Source organism: Lupinus angustifolius, chromosome LG20 (assembly GCF_001865875.1).
Source record: "Lupinus angustifolius cultivar Tanjil chromosome LG20, LupAngTanjil_v1.0, whole genome shotgun sequence".
Lineage (NCBI taxonomy): Eukaryota > Viridiplantae > Streptophyta > Magnoliopsida > Fabales > Fabaceae > Lupinus > Lupinus angustifolius.
The window spans coordinates 6,594,934-6,610,995 of record NC_032028.1 but is presented as its reverse complement, the minus strand read 5'-3'; the positions used below and the strand labels follow the sequence as shown (position 1 = coordinate 6,610,995).

The following is a 16,062-nucleotide window of genomic DNA, read 5'->3' as shown; positions in this document are numbered from 1 at the left end:
ACCTATATTCAGTAGTCATACAATTTCCCTGATCTCCATATAAAATTGCCTATAAAAAGGTTTTAATAAATTCAGGACCCATGCCTTTTCGTACACAAGGTCTTAGACATGTCACCACCGGCTCTATATATATTTATGTAAAATTTATTATATATATTTAGATTGATAAAATATTATTTTATCCAATATTTAATTAATTTTATTTATCTTATTATTTGTTATGAGTTATTATTATCTTATTGTTTGTAACGGGTTAATTTTCTTATATGATTACAAAATATACATATTTACTTTTGTTTGGAAAGGGATTCATTAACAATAAACCTTGTTCTGCTGAAAGTGGTGGCCTGTCTCTATCCACAAGATCACTACGTCAACAAAACAAAAGAAGTTAAAAAGTGTACAATTTATATATAGTGTTGTCTGGTTAATTATTAGATTCAATTATTCGCTTGAAGTTTGAACTATAAGCCAACCATTTGCCAACGTTGAACTAACCAAAGTCACTGCAACTTGTTCAAACATCCACAAAAATAAGCACATAATTATTCTTTGAACATAATATATGATATGCCTTCATCTCTAAAAGAATCAACATTATCATATTGCCATACAGCTAGTCATGGAAATGTTACCATATGGAGTATGTACTCTGTGTCACAATTTTATGCCATGAATGTAATTATTCAAGAAATGTAATCTCTTCTTTAATTACTTAATAATTATTAGATATTTAAATCAATTTACCAAATCACAGTTCACATGACAACGACACATTTATGAGACAATCTTCGAGCTAACATAGCTTCGTACATGTAGAGTTACATTATGTTCATATATTTTCATTCATGGGATATAACATTCTTTCATAGTCAAAGTGAAAAAAATATAGACGTGAGTTTGACACCACATTTTAACCCAAAACTATAAGGCATTAGGTTTATGAGTTCATCCATTTTTGTCTAATGTGTGATTTCTTCATTCACACTTGGAATACCAACACATTAATCTCGTGCTTAATCGACCCACCAACTATTAGGAGTCTTACATTGAGTAGAATAACAATCTCAATGTGGACTTAACCATGAGGCTCCCCACCTAATAGACTAGTCTTTTGGATTGGGCTTTCACGGAAAGAGCTACATCTAAATTGAATTAAGGTACATTACCGAATATTGGTAGGTGAGTGAAGCTGCTAAAAAAGGACTCTCATCGGGTTAGTGTCGATAAAGTGAAAGCTGTCGTGGACTTCAGGCCTTAAAGGGGCGGTAATGTCAGGAGTCTCACATTAAGTAGGATAACAAACTCAATATGATACAGAAGACATGATGCTCTCCCACCTAATAGACTAGACTAGTCTTTTAGGTGTGGCTATCCCGTTAAGTATTAACACCAACCTACTCAGACTGCTTATTGGACCGATCACTACCTTTTGGATTCTCCAGCCTATCCAATATTAGTTTAATTACACTACTCTTATAGTGTCTGATTATGAATTATTGCATATTTAAATTAATTCACTAATCATAATTCACTAGACACATTTTGTTAGACATCAAGTTAGCATAGCCCATGTATATGTATATGTATATGTAGAGCCACATCAATCCATACACAGTAGTCTTGCTTTTACAGAAAGCATATCCTGTTAATTTCTTTTATAGTCCATCCAACAGGCTAAAAGAGAAAGAACAAAGTAACCAAAGTGACATAATAGTATTACTATTCTATTTGGTTTTTCATTACTTCTATCCATCCATCTATGGCAGTTAGAGAAATAATGGGTAATGCTCCATCAAGTGCACTTAAGATGGAGCATGAGAAAATTGAGAGAGATGAGGACTTAGAAGATCAAGTGGCAGAAGAAGGTGGTGAATTCAAAGGCCACAAATGGAGAGAAGAGATAACTGTGAGAGGATTGTTTGTGAGCATGATGATTGGGACCATGTACAGCATAATAGTCATGAAGCTTAACCTCACAACTGGAATGGTTCCTAACTTGAATGTCTCTGCTGCACTTCTTGCTTTTGTTTTTATAAGAAGCTGGACCAAAGTGCTCCAAAAAGCTGGCTTTATAACCAAGCCTTTTACCCGCCAGGAAAACACTATCATTCAGACTTGTGCAGTTGCATGTTATAGCATTGCTGTTGGAGGTATGAAGAGGCTTTTACTCATTCTCAAAACATTTCAATTCATATCATATATATGTAAATGTTCTTCATATATATTACTTAATGATTTGCCTTACATGTGTATATATGCTATTGCAGGAGGATTTGCTTCTTATCTGTTGGGATTGAACAGAAAGACTTATGAGTTATCAGGAGTAGGCACTGAAGGTAACAGCTCAAGTGCTGTTAAAGAGCCTGCATTTGGTTGGATGATTGGCTTCCTTTTTGTGGTTTGCTTTGTTGGCCTCTTTGTCCTCATTCCACTCAGAAAGGTCACTTTTAATTATTAAGTTATACCATGTATGTACTGATCCATTTCACATAGATTCGACAAAATTTTATATTGGTTGTCGTTCGATTCATGTAGTCGACTCCAACTAATAGTATAAAAATTTGGTTGTTGTTGTATGTATATATTTGTTGTATGGCATATAATAATGTATGGTTTAGTTAGGCCTTCAACATACCATTTATTACTCCCCTCAAATCTTTAGAAGTTAAAGAAAGAATTAATATTGGAAACATCGTACTAGTTATAATCACTCTCCAAAAGTTGGGTCCCTGATTTGGTTATTTTAATTTTCCTTTACATTTGAGATATGCTTAACTGGTCAGGAGTATTAAAGTGTAGTTTGAATTGCATGTCATGAAAACTCACAAGTCAAAAACTTTGTGACTTACAGCTATGTCTTTTACTACAGATTATGATAGTTGATCTCAAATTGACTTATCCCAGTGGCATGGCAACAGCGGTTCTCATCAATGGTTTCCATACCCAGGGTGACAAAATGGCAAAGTACTGTTCACATCCTATCTAGTCATCAGCTTATATTTTTTTGTTTACTTGTAATAAGCATCAACTTTCATTTGTTGCAATAAGGAAATTAACTTCATATAATAGCCAATTGTGGACCAAATTTAAGGCACTGATTTATAATGAAAATGGTTCATGACTTCATGTTCTAGACAAAATTGATTTTTATAACAAAGTATATTGCATTGTAAAAAGTAAATTTGTCAAGAAAGTTGTTCAACTGTACAAAAATAAGATTCGGATCAATAATTATCTTATGATAATATTGCAGGAAGCAAGTGTTGGGGTTCATGAAGTATTTTTCTATCAGTTTCTTATGGGGATTTTTCAAGTGGTTCTTCTCAGGGATAGAGAACTGTGGATTCGAACAATTTCCTACATTTGGATTGCAAGCTTGGAAGCAAACGTATGATTTTCGACATACATATGTTGTTTTGCAAAGGATGCTTAACAAAATGAGTTACTGATCTTATTCTACTATGAATTTGCAGATTCTATTTCGACTTTAGCATGACTTTTGTTGGGGCAGGAATGATTTGTTCCCACCTTGTGAATTTATCTTTGCTCCTTGGAGCTGTGCTCTCTTTTGGGGTCATGTATCCACTCATTGATAAGCTTAAAGGACATTGGTTTCCTGAAAACTTAGAAGAAATGAACATGAAGGGCTTATATGGTTATAAAGTTTTTCTATCGATTGCTCTAATCCTTGGTGATGGCTTATACAATTTCATCAAGATTCTAGTGGCCACAGTTGACAGCATACTTGACAGAATGAAGAACTCTAAGAGCAAGAACCACAAAAATGGTAAGATTTTATTCTCTTCATTTTAATATTTCAAGAGTTCGATATGATATCTTATGTACAGGTTGTTTGCTTACTGCAGCAGTAGCTTCTGATCAGCATAGGAATCCTGCCAGAGATAAACAAACTGAACTATTCCTCAGGGAGAACATTCCCATGTGGATTGGAATCGTTGGATACCTTGTTTTCACAGTCATTTCCATAATTGTAATCCCACTCATGTTCCCTCAGCTGAAATGGTACTACATTGTGGTTGCTTACATTTTTGCACCATCTCTTGCATTCTGCAATGCTTATGGATCAGGTCTTACTGATATGAACATGGCATATAATTATGGGAAAGTTGCACTCTTTGTGCTCGCAGCTATCAACGGAAAAGAGAATGGTTTGGTGGCAGGACTTGTGGGTTGTGGTCTTGTTAAATCGGTTGTCTCGGTGTCTTGCATTCTGATGCAAGATTTCAAAACTGCTCATTACACTTGCACCTCTCCCAGAGCAATGTTCGTAAGCCAAGTAATCGGCACTGCAATGGGTTGTGTAACAGCTCCATTGAGCTTCTTCCTATACTACAAGGCATTCGACGTGGGAAATCCGCATGGAGAATTCAAAGCTCCATATGCATTAATTTACAGAAACATGGGAGTTATAGGTGTTGAAGGTTTTTCAGCATTACCTGACCACTGCTTGCAGCTTTGCTATGGGTTCTTTGCTTTTGCAGTAGGAGCAAACATGGTGAGAGATCTTTCGCCGAAAAAGATTGGGAAATGGATGCCATTACCGATGGTCATGGCTGTGCCATTTCTGGTTGGGGGATACTTTGCAATTGATATGTGTGTAGGAAGCTTTATTGTGTTCGCATGGCACAAGCTTAGCAAGAAGGCAGAGTTTATGGTTCCAGCAGCTGCCTCTGGACTGATATGTGGGGAAGGAATGTGGACTCTTCCTGCTGCTATTCTTGCTCTTGCAAAAGTTCATCCTCCAATCTGCATGAAATTTGTTCCTTCCTAAAACAATTCTCTATTTTTTTTACAACTTGCCTCCTAGAACTTAACCAACCACATAAAGCAATGATTGCCTCAGGCTGTCCAATGCTATAGGATTTAGCTGGGGCACTATGTACACATCAAACAATATCTAAATGAAACACATTTTTCAAGTGTCACTTCATACAGTTGGCATTGGAGCACAGTGTGTTAACATGTTACAATTCTCTGACAAATGAAGTCTTATTATTAAGATTTCAGTTCATAAATGTTTGCAGTTGTTGTAGAATTTATTTTGAAAAACTAGAATGTTCAAGAGCAAGCTGGTTAAAGAATACAATCAGAATTTTCAATTGTATCGGAATTACTTCAAACAATATTATACACAAGTTTACCGAGAAGCGCAAAAATAGGGCTAGTTGTGTTCTTACTCAATTTGACACAACAAATTCCTAATATACTTAACAAATAGATATATTCATCCTGTAATGATTCCCGCCAGTACCTCACTATTGCCCCGCACATAAATTGTGTAAACTAGACGAATTGCATCCAGCCATCCATCTAATGATTCCCATGAGTCAGCAACCTTGATATAATCCAAGAAATAAAATTAAAATTAGAGCTGCATTTTAAAAGCTATAGAGAATTTTGTCTTTCATGCTTGAGATGACACACAACATCAACCCATAAGGAATTTATAAAATTTTGGATTTTGCAGACAAATTTAAAAATACATTGGAGGGAAGTGGGGGAGGGGTTACTCTGAATGGACTGCCATAGTGCCATTCATACATATGCACAGTGAGAGGTACGAAAACCATGGAGAATATTGGCCCTCTAGGCTCTAGGTGCTAGTTATCAAAGCAGACCAAACCATCACCAGAAATTCCAGTATTTGAAAGAAAGCAACAGGGTTGACTTAGAAATAAAACTCAAACTATTGTCAAAGGAAGTTGTAGGGAAAATCAAGCAAGGGAGCTGGAGTCATTTCATTATTAAATGTAGACAAGTTTGTCTTATTTCATTGTTAAAAGGATATAGCTTCCCAAAATTGCCCTATGCTATCTTCAATTCATTTTGTGATGTTGATTAAAGAACCTTTACGAGTGTGGAGGAAGGAAGCAAAAAATCTATGCAATGCAGTTAAACTCAATAAAAATATTGCTCACCAAGAAAACTGATCCGTGCACTGTATCTATGCAGAGGCCTGCACCAGGTGGTAAAGTCAGATCAGCAGATGCTGATACCGAAATAATATCTGCCATGTCTACTTTGATGGTCTTCTTGTCCTCATTCACTGAACCTATTGAACTGCTTGAGAGAGATTGAGGTACTTGTCTCTGTTCACCTCTGGGTATCTGAATGAAGAGATAAATGTAAATTATTTAACTAAAGAACTGTATCAATGATCCCAGAGCTTATAGACTTTCCAATGATTTTAAAACTAATTCTGAGTTGTCTCTTAAAGAATTTCAGTATGTCAGCAAGATTTCTTACCTGTTGAAGCCTTTCATGGTCCAAAAAGAATTCAGATTGTTTCCAGTCATTATGAGGTGCAATTGTTTTGCCCGCAGGAGGTGCAGTTAAATATCCAACTTTAAGGTGTGGTAAAGGTAGCTGTAGAAAAATGAATTTTATCCAAGGTAGACCAAAATGAATGATTCCATCAACTAGTTGCATAGTAATAAAACAGCTATAATAGACAGTGCATATTATTTCAAGTATAATATCAGTCAACTTATACTAGAAAGAAGATAGGTTGATTAATTTCAAGTACTACTTAAGGGGATAGGGTCCCATACAACACTATAGTTGCCTAATGTGAAAATAAAATTAAGATAGATTGACAGAGAAACTTTTAAATCATGTAAAATGATAAGTTCAGTTGCATACTGCTATGTTGGTCAAGGTCGGAAGCTACTACACAAACATAATTTAGGATGGGAGGTACTCACCATAGAATGCACCAACCGCAACGCACTGCTATAAACCTGTCACATACCAGAGTCCAGAAGTAAGAAATAATGAACCAATAGCATGATTCAACCAGATGGGGGAAATGGATAGGGCACAAGAAAATGAATATAACAACAAGCTTAAAAATGTGTTACAATACTCACAACAGGCCTTTTAATCCTGAAAATGTATCTAGCATGTAAGAATTTACTAAGAAGACAGATACACGACGGCATCTTACTGAATATTTTGGCTTCAATGCATGAGCAGCTGCAATATATATTGCAGATTGGCTGTACAATTCATTTGGTGAAACTTCTTGACCACTCACCAATCCTCCAGTTCTTAAAGTGTCCTCTGCTAATCCGTACTGCAAAGGCAAATAAGGTGACTGAATTCTGCAGTCCTAATACTGTCACATTAACGTAAACCCAAGGCAACAAAAGCATTCTGAGTCACTAAATATATGTAAAATGAAGAAGCAGTCGGACCAGAACGGTTCCAAGATTATAAATTGCCCGATGGAAATCAAATTGCAACTGTATGGCTGCACGGAACTGCATTGGAGAATATGGAAAAGTCAAGAGGTGGAAGAGTAAGTTATAGTCAAAGGACATAGTTGATGCAAAAAACTAGCTTGTCACTGCATTGTAGAAGTTTTGTACCTTGCTGATAGCAGCTCTGACAATCTTTTGCTTTTCTCGAGCTGGAACAATGGCACTGAGTTCCTAAATTGGAAATCAATTTCACAATACAAAGAGATTATTTGAGAATTTCCAATAAAAAATTTAAAAAAATTGCATAACAGTATTAGAAAGAACTCTCAACATGTAAATATTCTGAAGGAGAAACTAGTGATGTGTGCTATGTTGCATGAGTACTTCAAAGAAGATGACATATTTGTATCGGATATGTAGCAGGTACCGATAATCTTGAGTACTCAAGGGTACTCCTTTTGTGTGAATTGTTTCAAAAACATATCATTTTGGGATGGAGAGTTAGGAGTTATTTCCATTTTTCTTAGCCATATCATAACACTGAATTTGAGTTACATCTTCAACCGGTTTCAGATCTCGACTTCTCATCCTAAGACCCCTGCACCCTGTACTTGTGCTAACTTTGATCATTTGTACCTAATTATATTGGCGAACCTGTACTTTAATTTTTTTTTAAATGTTGTATCTCAGGCCCTTATCCGTAATGGGTACCAATACCAAACCCGTATTCTTGCAACATACATTGGGTATGATTAGCAATATTACAAGGGAATATGTTTTAAAGCTAAAATGATTGTATTCAGATGGTATTTGATGGCTTTCAACTTTTTATTCTGGTTCATTCTATAATTCTGCATCAATGGACGTTACCAAAATATTTTGCAAAACTTTACAGAGCCAACCACAAAGCCACACACAACAAAAGAGAGAATGGTTATGTTAGGTAATTGACTACGAACCTAAGACTTTGTCGAATCTTTCTTACATGGGTCAACAATGCCTTGAAATATTAGTATATTACTCATATTACATTAATTATATTGTCTTATCATTGGAATTTTACATAGCTGCCATTTATTAAGTATCATATATTCATAAATCATCGTAGTAATAAAATAAAAAATTAAGGTTACAATATACGTCTTAGCTCATTTTACACTTGGTTTGTATGTGTAAAAATTATCAATTATCAAATCAGTCCCTATATTTACAATTATTCTCAATTTGGTCTTTGTTGTTTAATGTTGGAGTTAAACTATATTTTGATCAAATTGAAAAATATTGTGGACCAAAAATATACTTCTTTGGTCACTTTACATTCATAACTATTTTCACTTATGCAGCTTGTATCCATTTACAGGTTTTAAGTGAAAAATATTAATAGGTTCAAGTTTAGATTATTAACAATAACTAGTAAATCCACCAGCACAATTTCTTATTTTTGATCATGTACATATAAATTAAGTTGTTCACATTAGATTTGTGATAACAAACATATAAAAAAGGCAATACTATATCTATTCATTTTATATATAGTCACAAATAATAATTTCTGCATGCACTCATCTAATCTAAAAATTAACATGACTGCATATTGATGGTAGCTTTTAATAAATTATCCTGATCACATTACACAAAGCATCAAGTATTATTACCATAGAAACATTGAAATTACATTACAGGTAAACATGAGTAATAAACAATCATTTCCGTCCTTTTAAGATTATGTACTTTTAGAAAAAAAAGGTATATGTATGACATCATCAACTGCATGTTGGGATGAAAGTTATTCACAAGAGCCCAAATGTTCTTTTTTTATAAAAAAAAATTATCTTATGGGAGAAGATAAAAAGGTTCAGCTCTTGGAAAAAAGTGAAAACAGCGTCTGCAAGAGCTCTTCTAGGAAGGTAATTCTTTTTCTTCTCCAAAGAAGAGTTTACTTTAAAATAACTAAGAAACTTTAAAAAAATTACTTATCTAAACATGCAATGAAGCAAGAAGCAAGCAATCATGAAAACATAGATTTTGTTATAGCAGTTTGTATAGAGTTGAGAAATGCTTGTATGACTAAAAATCTGCAAAATTAATACCTGAAGAGCAAGTCCCCAGTTGTTAAGAGCCTGAAATAGATTCCATGAGAGTCAGTAACAAGGGCAAAATATGCAAATGCTTGTAAAGAATTTAAAAGCTGTAGGATCAGAGTGAATACAAGATAAAGCATATATGTATATAAGTAAACAAGAAAAAGCTGTTTCAAAATCATGTTCTCTCTCCAGGAGAAGTTGCAATACACTTTTAACAATTAATTGAGATGAACCTGAGGACTGTTCCAGTTGAGTTGGACTGCTTTTTCATAGTTCCTTGTTGCCTGGAAAAGAAATGTTAGATTTAACAAAAAATAGATTGACATTGTGAGATGATAAGCAGTTCTCTATTGACCAACACCTAAAAAAGAACTATAAACTAAAAATTTGAAAAGTTCTTCTACTCATGTTCAGTATGAATTCTATATCAAGTTATCAACCATTATCTTATATCCATCCAAGGATTTTGTTATACAAGAGCAGAGGCTTCCGAAAACCATACCAAATTCTCCAATACCTAAATATACATGAATGTGTGAAACCACTAATAGAAGGCAACATTTAATTTTGCTGACCTCTTTCCATAGCTCTTCAGCTTCTTTAGTACGGCCACGCATTTTTGCCCGATCAGAGATTGCTATAGCCCAATTGTAGAAAGCCTAGACACAATCAGATGGAAGGGGGAATGAAAAGGAGAGACACTCAATTTGTGCATAGAAATACAAACAGAACTTATTTTGCGATGAGAAGGATTTTGGACTTTCCTAATAAGTAATAACAATACACTCATGACAAGAGCACAATTCAAGCATTATCACAATCCAAAAGGCATTGAACTGGCAAATAGATTGACTACCAATTTGCTAAGTAGTAGAGGTGGCTATCGACCCCAGAGTAGGATATTGATATTTAGTAAAGCATGTATGATAATTAAATGGTAGCTCCAGCAAATTCAAAAAGAAGGTGGTGAAAATAATTGGTAATGTATGAAAAGGACAAGTTTTTTGCCTTCTTTTTCTTCTAAGACAAGGCTTGAATGGTGATTGTAAACAAAAAATCAACAGATGTAGTTGAGTCAATCTCAAAGAGTGACTGCAAACACGATCAGTTTACAAAATACATTAACCAAAAGGATTGAAGCTCGTTTAACAAACGAGCAGAGCTTCAGAATTTTACTTCCCGGCTTAGCTCGTTAATGGCACATATATGAACAAACTACTAACTTTAATAATAAAAAATTACTATTTATAAATTTTACATTATATGAGCATGCTTGTTTGATGTTTAATTTAAGCTATATTCACATTGATATAAAAAACCTCATTTAAAGCTTGTGTCAGTTAGGCCCAGCTGCTCTATCTGAGCCTGAGCATGCTTTTGTTCAGCTAACTTACACCCCTAGCCAGATCCTATATAAATATCCCATCAATTCATCCTAATCTTCAATGAATGACAGACGTTAAATTGTTTCATTATTCAACATGGGAGTTCTTTGAGAATTGAGCCTGTCTTCACATTCATATTAGCCTTCCTAATTCATTTCAAACGATTTCACGGGGAAGGATATCCTTACGTACATCATGTAGTGAGTGACAAAGGTGAGTGGCCTCATCATATTTTTTACAAGCTTCCTCAAGCAAAGAATCTTTAGAAGGTGAAGTGGAATCTAGACTGACATTATCTGCACTTTCCTGCAAGCCAATAAAGATTGAGTGCATAAGTTATACAATAAAACTTGAACCAAGCACAGCATTCTTATAAACACTCCATTTCAATACCATTTTATATGATTGCAATAGATATCCAACGATTTTCAGTGTGTTACATGAAATGAAGTTGCAATCACATTTGACTTAAAAATGCAAAATACACATTCAGTCAGATTGACGCAAAATATAATTAGCCAACAGAATTCTATGATGTGTACTTGAGAACACTAATAAAATACCATGTTGGCATAACTTTTACTGAATAACAGGCTGATAACATTCAAGTTCAAGCCAAGTCTTGTAATTAAGAAATAACAATTTTGTAAGATTGTAATGGATATCAAAGGATTTTTGGTAAAGGCGGCCTAGTGCATGAGACTCCCACCTAGCGGGGTCTGAGGAGGATAAATGCACATAACCTTACCTCTGCAAGTGGAACAGTTGTTTCCAAAATTCTACCATGTGCACTTGTGCAAACTAAAAAATTTCATGCTAGCATAACATATACTGATAAATAGATTGGTAACTTTGAAGCCAAATATTCTAATTTGAATAGAAATGAAGAAAAATGAAACCGGGAACATAAAATTTCAAAAAACTAGACAACTGGTCAGACCTGAAGTACCAATGCCCAATTGTATAGTGCATCATAATCATTGGGATTCCTCTCAATTGCAGTAGCATACCTATAAAATTCAAGCAACAAAAAAAAGAAAAGATTTCCATGAAAATTTGCAATAACTTTTTTGTGTGGTTTACCCCTGTTTGTAGATGGAAGAAATGATCATGGTACCTCCTGGCAGCAAAAGTAAGAATCCGTTGTCGAGACCGGCCCTCTTCATCAACACCTACAACACTATTTATCAAATCCATTGTAGCATTGTTCTGCTCTATCTTCTGTTGTTGTTTTTGAGCTTCCTCGCTGAAAATTTTCAAATAATATAAAGTTATATCCGAATTCTTAGTAAAACAATTATGATCCATTTCAATCATTTCTAACAGAAACTACTTATCAGATCATCATTGAAATCAAGACAATTAAGACTGTATACATCAACTCTAGTCAGAACTATCTCGTGTATTGGACTGCCTTTTTTTTTTTATCGAAACAAAAGCATTGCCGTTTCGATTATATAAAAAAAGAGAACAAACCTGTAGGGAGATTCAGCATCTTCTCTATCCGGTTCAGAATCATTTTTCAATCCGTGTAGCAATTCCTTCATAGTAAAAGTTCGATTTCCTTCATCTTTTTTAAGCTGAGGACGTGGCACGTGATTGATTCCTACATCATTGGATCGGATTTCAGATTCCTTAAGATCTGAATCGGTAACCGCTGGTACCGGTTCCAGTTCCGGGTGTGTTTGTGGCTCCTCGGGAATTGGTTCTGTTTCTGGTTTGGGATTTAGTTCTGTTTCTGGGTTGGAATTTGATTCTGGTTCCAGCATTTTGGAGTGATATGGTTTAAAGAGTAGATGAAACAAATAATAGAGTGAGCACTCAAAAACAGAGTCTAAGAACAAAGAGGAACTGTGAGTGAGAACTGAGAAAGAAGAAATGGAAAGAAGTGTTTTTTTCAGTCTCGTAAAATAAAATAATTCTTGGGCCGACTACAATTGTTTTTCGGCCCAAATGTAACAATGTCAAGGAAGTGGAACTTAAAGTGTTAATTTCTTTAGCCCATAACTTAAACTAACTTCTTTTATATTTCATAATGCATGAAACCCTAATTTAGTTTGAGCGTAATATTTATCCATTTAGTATAAATATTTATACATAGTCAATGCATCATTTATTATTCATTTTTTTTTTTGACAATATATAAAACTCGTATTTTTTTTTTCTTTTTTGTTTCATAACCATTCTTCTTATCTTCTTTAGTCCACATCAATCCTCCAATCATTCTCCTTTTTTCTAAAATCCCCAATTCCGTTTGCATTTGAATAATTCAACTATCTCAAATCATTAACAAAATTTTCACCATTTATAAACCAGTATATTCAATGGGAAACTTTTCATTCCATAAACATTTATGGATGTACTTATCAATGTATTTTCTACATTCAAATAATTATCCCTTACAATGTATTTATTAAAGAAAAATGTATGCACTGACAATATAAAAGTTTTATATATTGTTAATCTATTATCCATTATTCATTTTTAATTAACACTGACTCTTCAAAAAAGTAATATAAATAAGTGGCATTGTATATAATTTTTATAGTGACAATACATACATATAACACTCATTTATTAGTACACGTTTTATTTTACTTCTACTTGATTATATTATAAATGTTGTATCAATTATACTTGATTTCATGCACATTTTGTGGTTAGATATGATATTTCACCTTAAATAATATAGAGGTCAGCATTGTTGGCTTCTTCAATCGATCTCAGATAATTAATTGTTCTCTTGTGTTCTAGTAGTGATAACTATTAAAAATTCATATAACATGTGCATTAAAAACTTGATCAACGATAGGTTTTAATGTAATTGTTAATTAGCTGTTAATGTAAATGGAGATCGATTTTTAATTTTGGTAATGTTGTGTTTAATATTTTTAAGAGAGAAAAAATATATACATTGATAGTGTAAGAGTTTTATATATTGTTAATTCATCGTCTGTCATTTATTTTTAATTATCATTGACTCTTCAGAAAAAAATAAACAAATGAACAGTGAATAGTGTACTACCTGTATATAAATCTTAATACATTCTATTTTTAATTAAATCCATTCAACTTGACAAACCATGTTTAATATAAGACAAGTTATGAGCTGGTGCAATGTATAGGTTATGCTAAAAATTGTATCGTTTTAATTTTTTAAAAAGTGTTAACTTGGTTGTATTGGTAAAATATTTATATTTTGCGCGGTTAATCATATTTACTGTTATTTTTTACTTGTAGTTAATTATAATACTATTAATGATGTTATGCTCATCTTGTCGTTAGAGATGATGTTCCAGTTGTGTATGGTCAGGAAGGTCATCATTTTTTGGTTTAATCCGTTGATTTTCCATATATTATTATTGATTTGTCGTATTTTATTAGTGATAGGTATTAAAGTTCTATATAAGATGTGCATAAAAAACGTGATCAACATTAGGTTGTACGTAATTCTTAATCAACTATCAAGTTGTATGATGAGGAAGAAAATATTTTTATTTTAATTAAAATAATTTAAAATTATAATCCTTATAACATGTTCTTTGCCATGTGTTGCAATATTTGGAATTGGATTCTCCTAGAGAATCCTCATCCGAATTATTAATGTAATGAAGATCAAATTTTTATATTTGGTATATATGAAATTCAATCTATTTTGTAATTTTCAACATTTGAAGTACTATAATGTTTTCTTTGTAATTTTAGTGATATATTTGAATAGAGTTATAGTTTCAAATATTTTGTTTATTACAATGAAATAATGTACGAAATAGAGTATGCACATTAAAAGTTGTTGATTTATTTAACCAATTTTAACTGTGTAAATCTTATTTTTCTTCTTAAATATTTACAAAATCTACTTTTGATAACTATATTTCAATTACATGATTCTATTTTTCTAAAAGAAAGAAAGATATTACACTCATTTATTATTACTTATTAGCAGTTTTATTTTACTTGTAGTTAATTATACTATAAATATTGTATCAATTATACTTGATTTCATGTACCCAAAAAAATTATACTTGATTTCATGCACATTGCGCGGTTAGATATGATGTTTGACCTTAAAGAGTTATGGAGGTTAGCATTGTTGGCTTCTTGAATTGATCCCCCATAACTAATTGATCTTTGTGTTCTAGTAGTGATAATAACTATTAATAATTCATATAGCATGTGCATAAAAAACTTGCTGTGTTTAATATAAGATAAGTTTAATTAGCTGTTAATGTAAATGGAGATCGAATTTTTATATTTGGTAATGTTGTGTTTAATATAAAATAAGTTTAATATTTTTAAGAGGAAAATGTATATACAAATTGCATTATAAAAGTTTTATATATTGTCAAATGTAATACAAATAAATAATAAATAATATACTGACTATGTATAAATCTTTATATTGTCAATGCATAGATAATATAATTTATTTTTAAATTCATTCCACTTGACAAACCATGTTTAATATAAGACAAGTTATGAGTTGGTGCAATGTATACGTTATGTCTAAAAATTGTATCGTTTTAATTTTAAAAAAAAGTGAAGTTTTTTGGTACGTAAAAAGTCTTAAGTTGGTTGTATTGCTAAAATATTAATATTTTGTGTGGTTAATCATATTTACTGTTATTTTTTACTTTTAGTTAATTATACCACAAAATCATAAATGGTTTTATGTACATCTTTTCGTTAGAGATGATACTCCACTTGTGTATGGTCATGAAGGTCATCATTTTCTGGTTTCATCCATTGATTTTCCACATATTATTAATGTTTTGTCGTATTCTATTAGTGATAGGTATTAAAGTTCAATGTAAGATGTGCATAAAAAACGTGATAAACACTAGGTTGTATATAATTCTTATTCAACTATTAGGTTGTATAAGGAGAAACAAAATATTTTAATTTTAAATTATAATTGTTAAAAAATGTATTTTGTTATGTGTCACAATTTTTATCTAATATTGAAACTTTCAGGACTATCATCCGAATTGTTAATGTAAATTGTAACGCCCCGAAAAATACTTATTAAAAACATTGCGGAAAAATGGGTAATTTTTTTTTGAATAAAGAGATTGTATAAAATTGTTTCCTTTTTAAAACCTTTCTTTTCCGTGACATCACTTTAAGTAACTCAAATGTGGAAAATCAACTTATCGTTATCGAATGATAACTTAACCTGATTCACAATTTCCTGAATAACACAATGCATATAAACGGTTAAGTCATCTTTAGTTCATACAAACTAAGTCAACAAAAGCGGAAACTACATCGCCACTAACATATACAAAATCACCAAATACACAGCCCCCATCAAAAACAAACAAAAGGACATCGACTGGCCCCCAAGCTGACTCAGAAGATTCCAGG

At 32.6% G+C, this 16,062-nt stretch overlaps 2 protein-coding genes across 2 annotated transcripts; one reads left to right on the top strand and one right to left on the bottom strand.

Annotated features, from left to right (window-relative positions):
- LOC109336214 (metal-nicotianamine transporter YSL1-like) lies at positions 520 to 5,006 on the top strand. The gene is made up of 7 exons (XM_019572673.1): positions 520 to 678; positions 1,770 to 2,153; positions 2,271 to 2,443; positions 2,873 to 2,967; positions 3,257 to 3,391; positions 3,477 to 3,790; positions 3,870 to 5,006. Exons 1-7 carry the CDS (start codon positions 639 to 641, stop codon positions 4,793 to 4,795), a joined length of 2,067 nt encoding a protein of 688 aa, XP_019428218.1. The 5' UTR covers positions 520 to 638; the 3' UTR covers positions 4,796 to 5,006.
- LOC109336215 lies at positions 5,082 to 12,577 on the bottom strand. The gene is made up of 14 exons (XM_019572674.1): positions 12,172 to 12,577; positions 11,813 to 11,941; positions 11,636 to 11,705; positions 10,888 to 11,001; positions 9,886 to 9,969; positions 9,544 to 9,594; positions 9,317 to 9,346; positions 7,395 to 7,457; positions 7,221 to 7,286; positions 6,971 to 7,099; positions 6,729 to 6,764; positions 6,271 to 6,390; positions 5,943 to 6,131; positions 5,082 to 5,359 (listed from the first exon to the last, which is right to left on the bottom strand). Exons 1-14 carry the CDS (start codon positions 12,462 to 12,464, stop codon positions 5,249 to 5,251), a joined length of 1,485 nt encoding a protein of 494 aa, XP_019428219.1. The 5' UTR covers positions 12,465 to 12,577; the 3' UTR covers positions 5,082 to 5,248.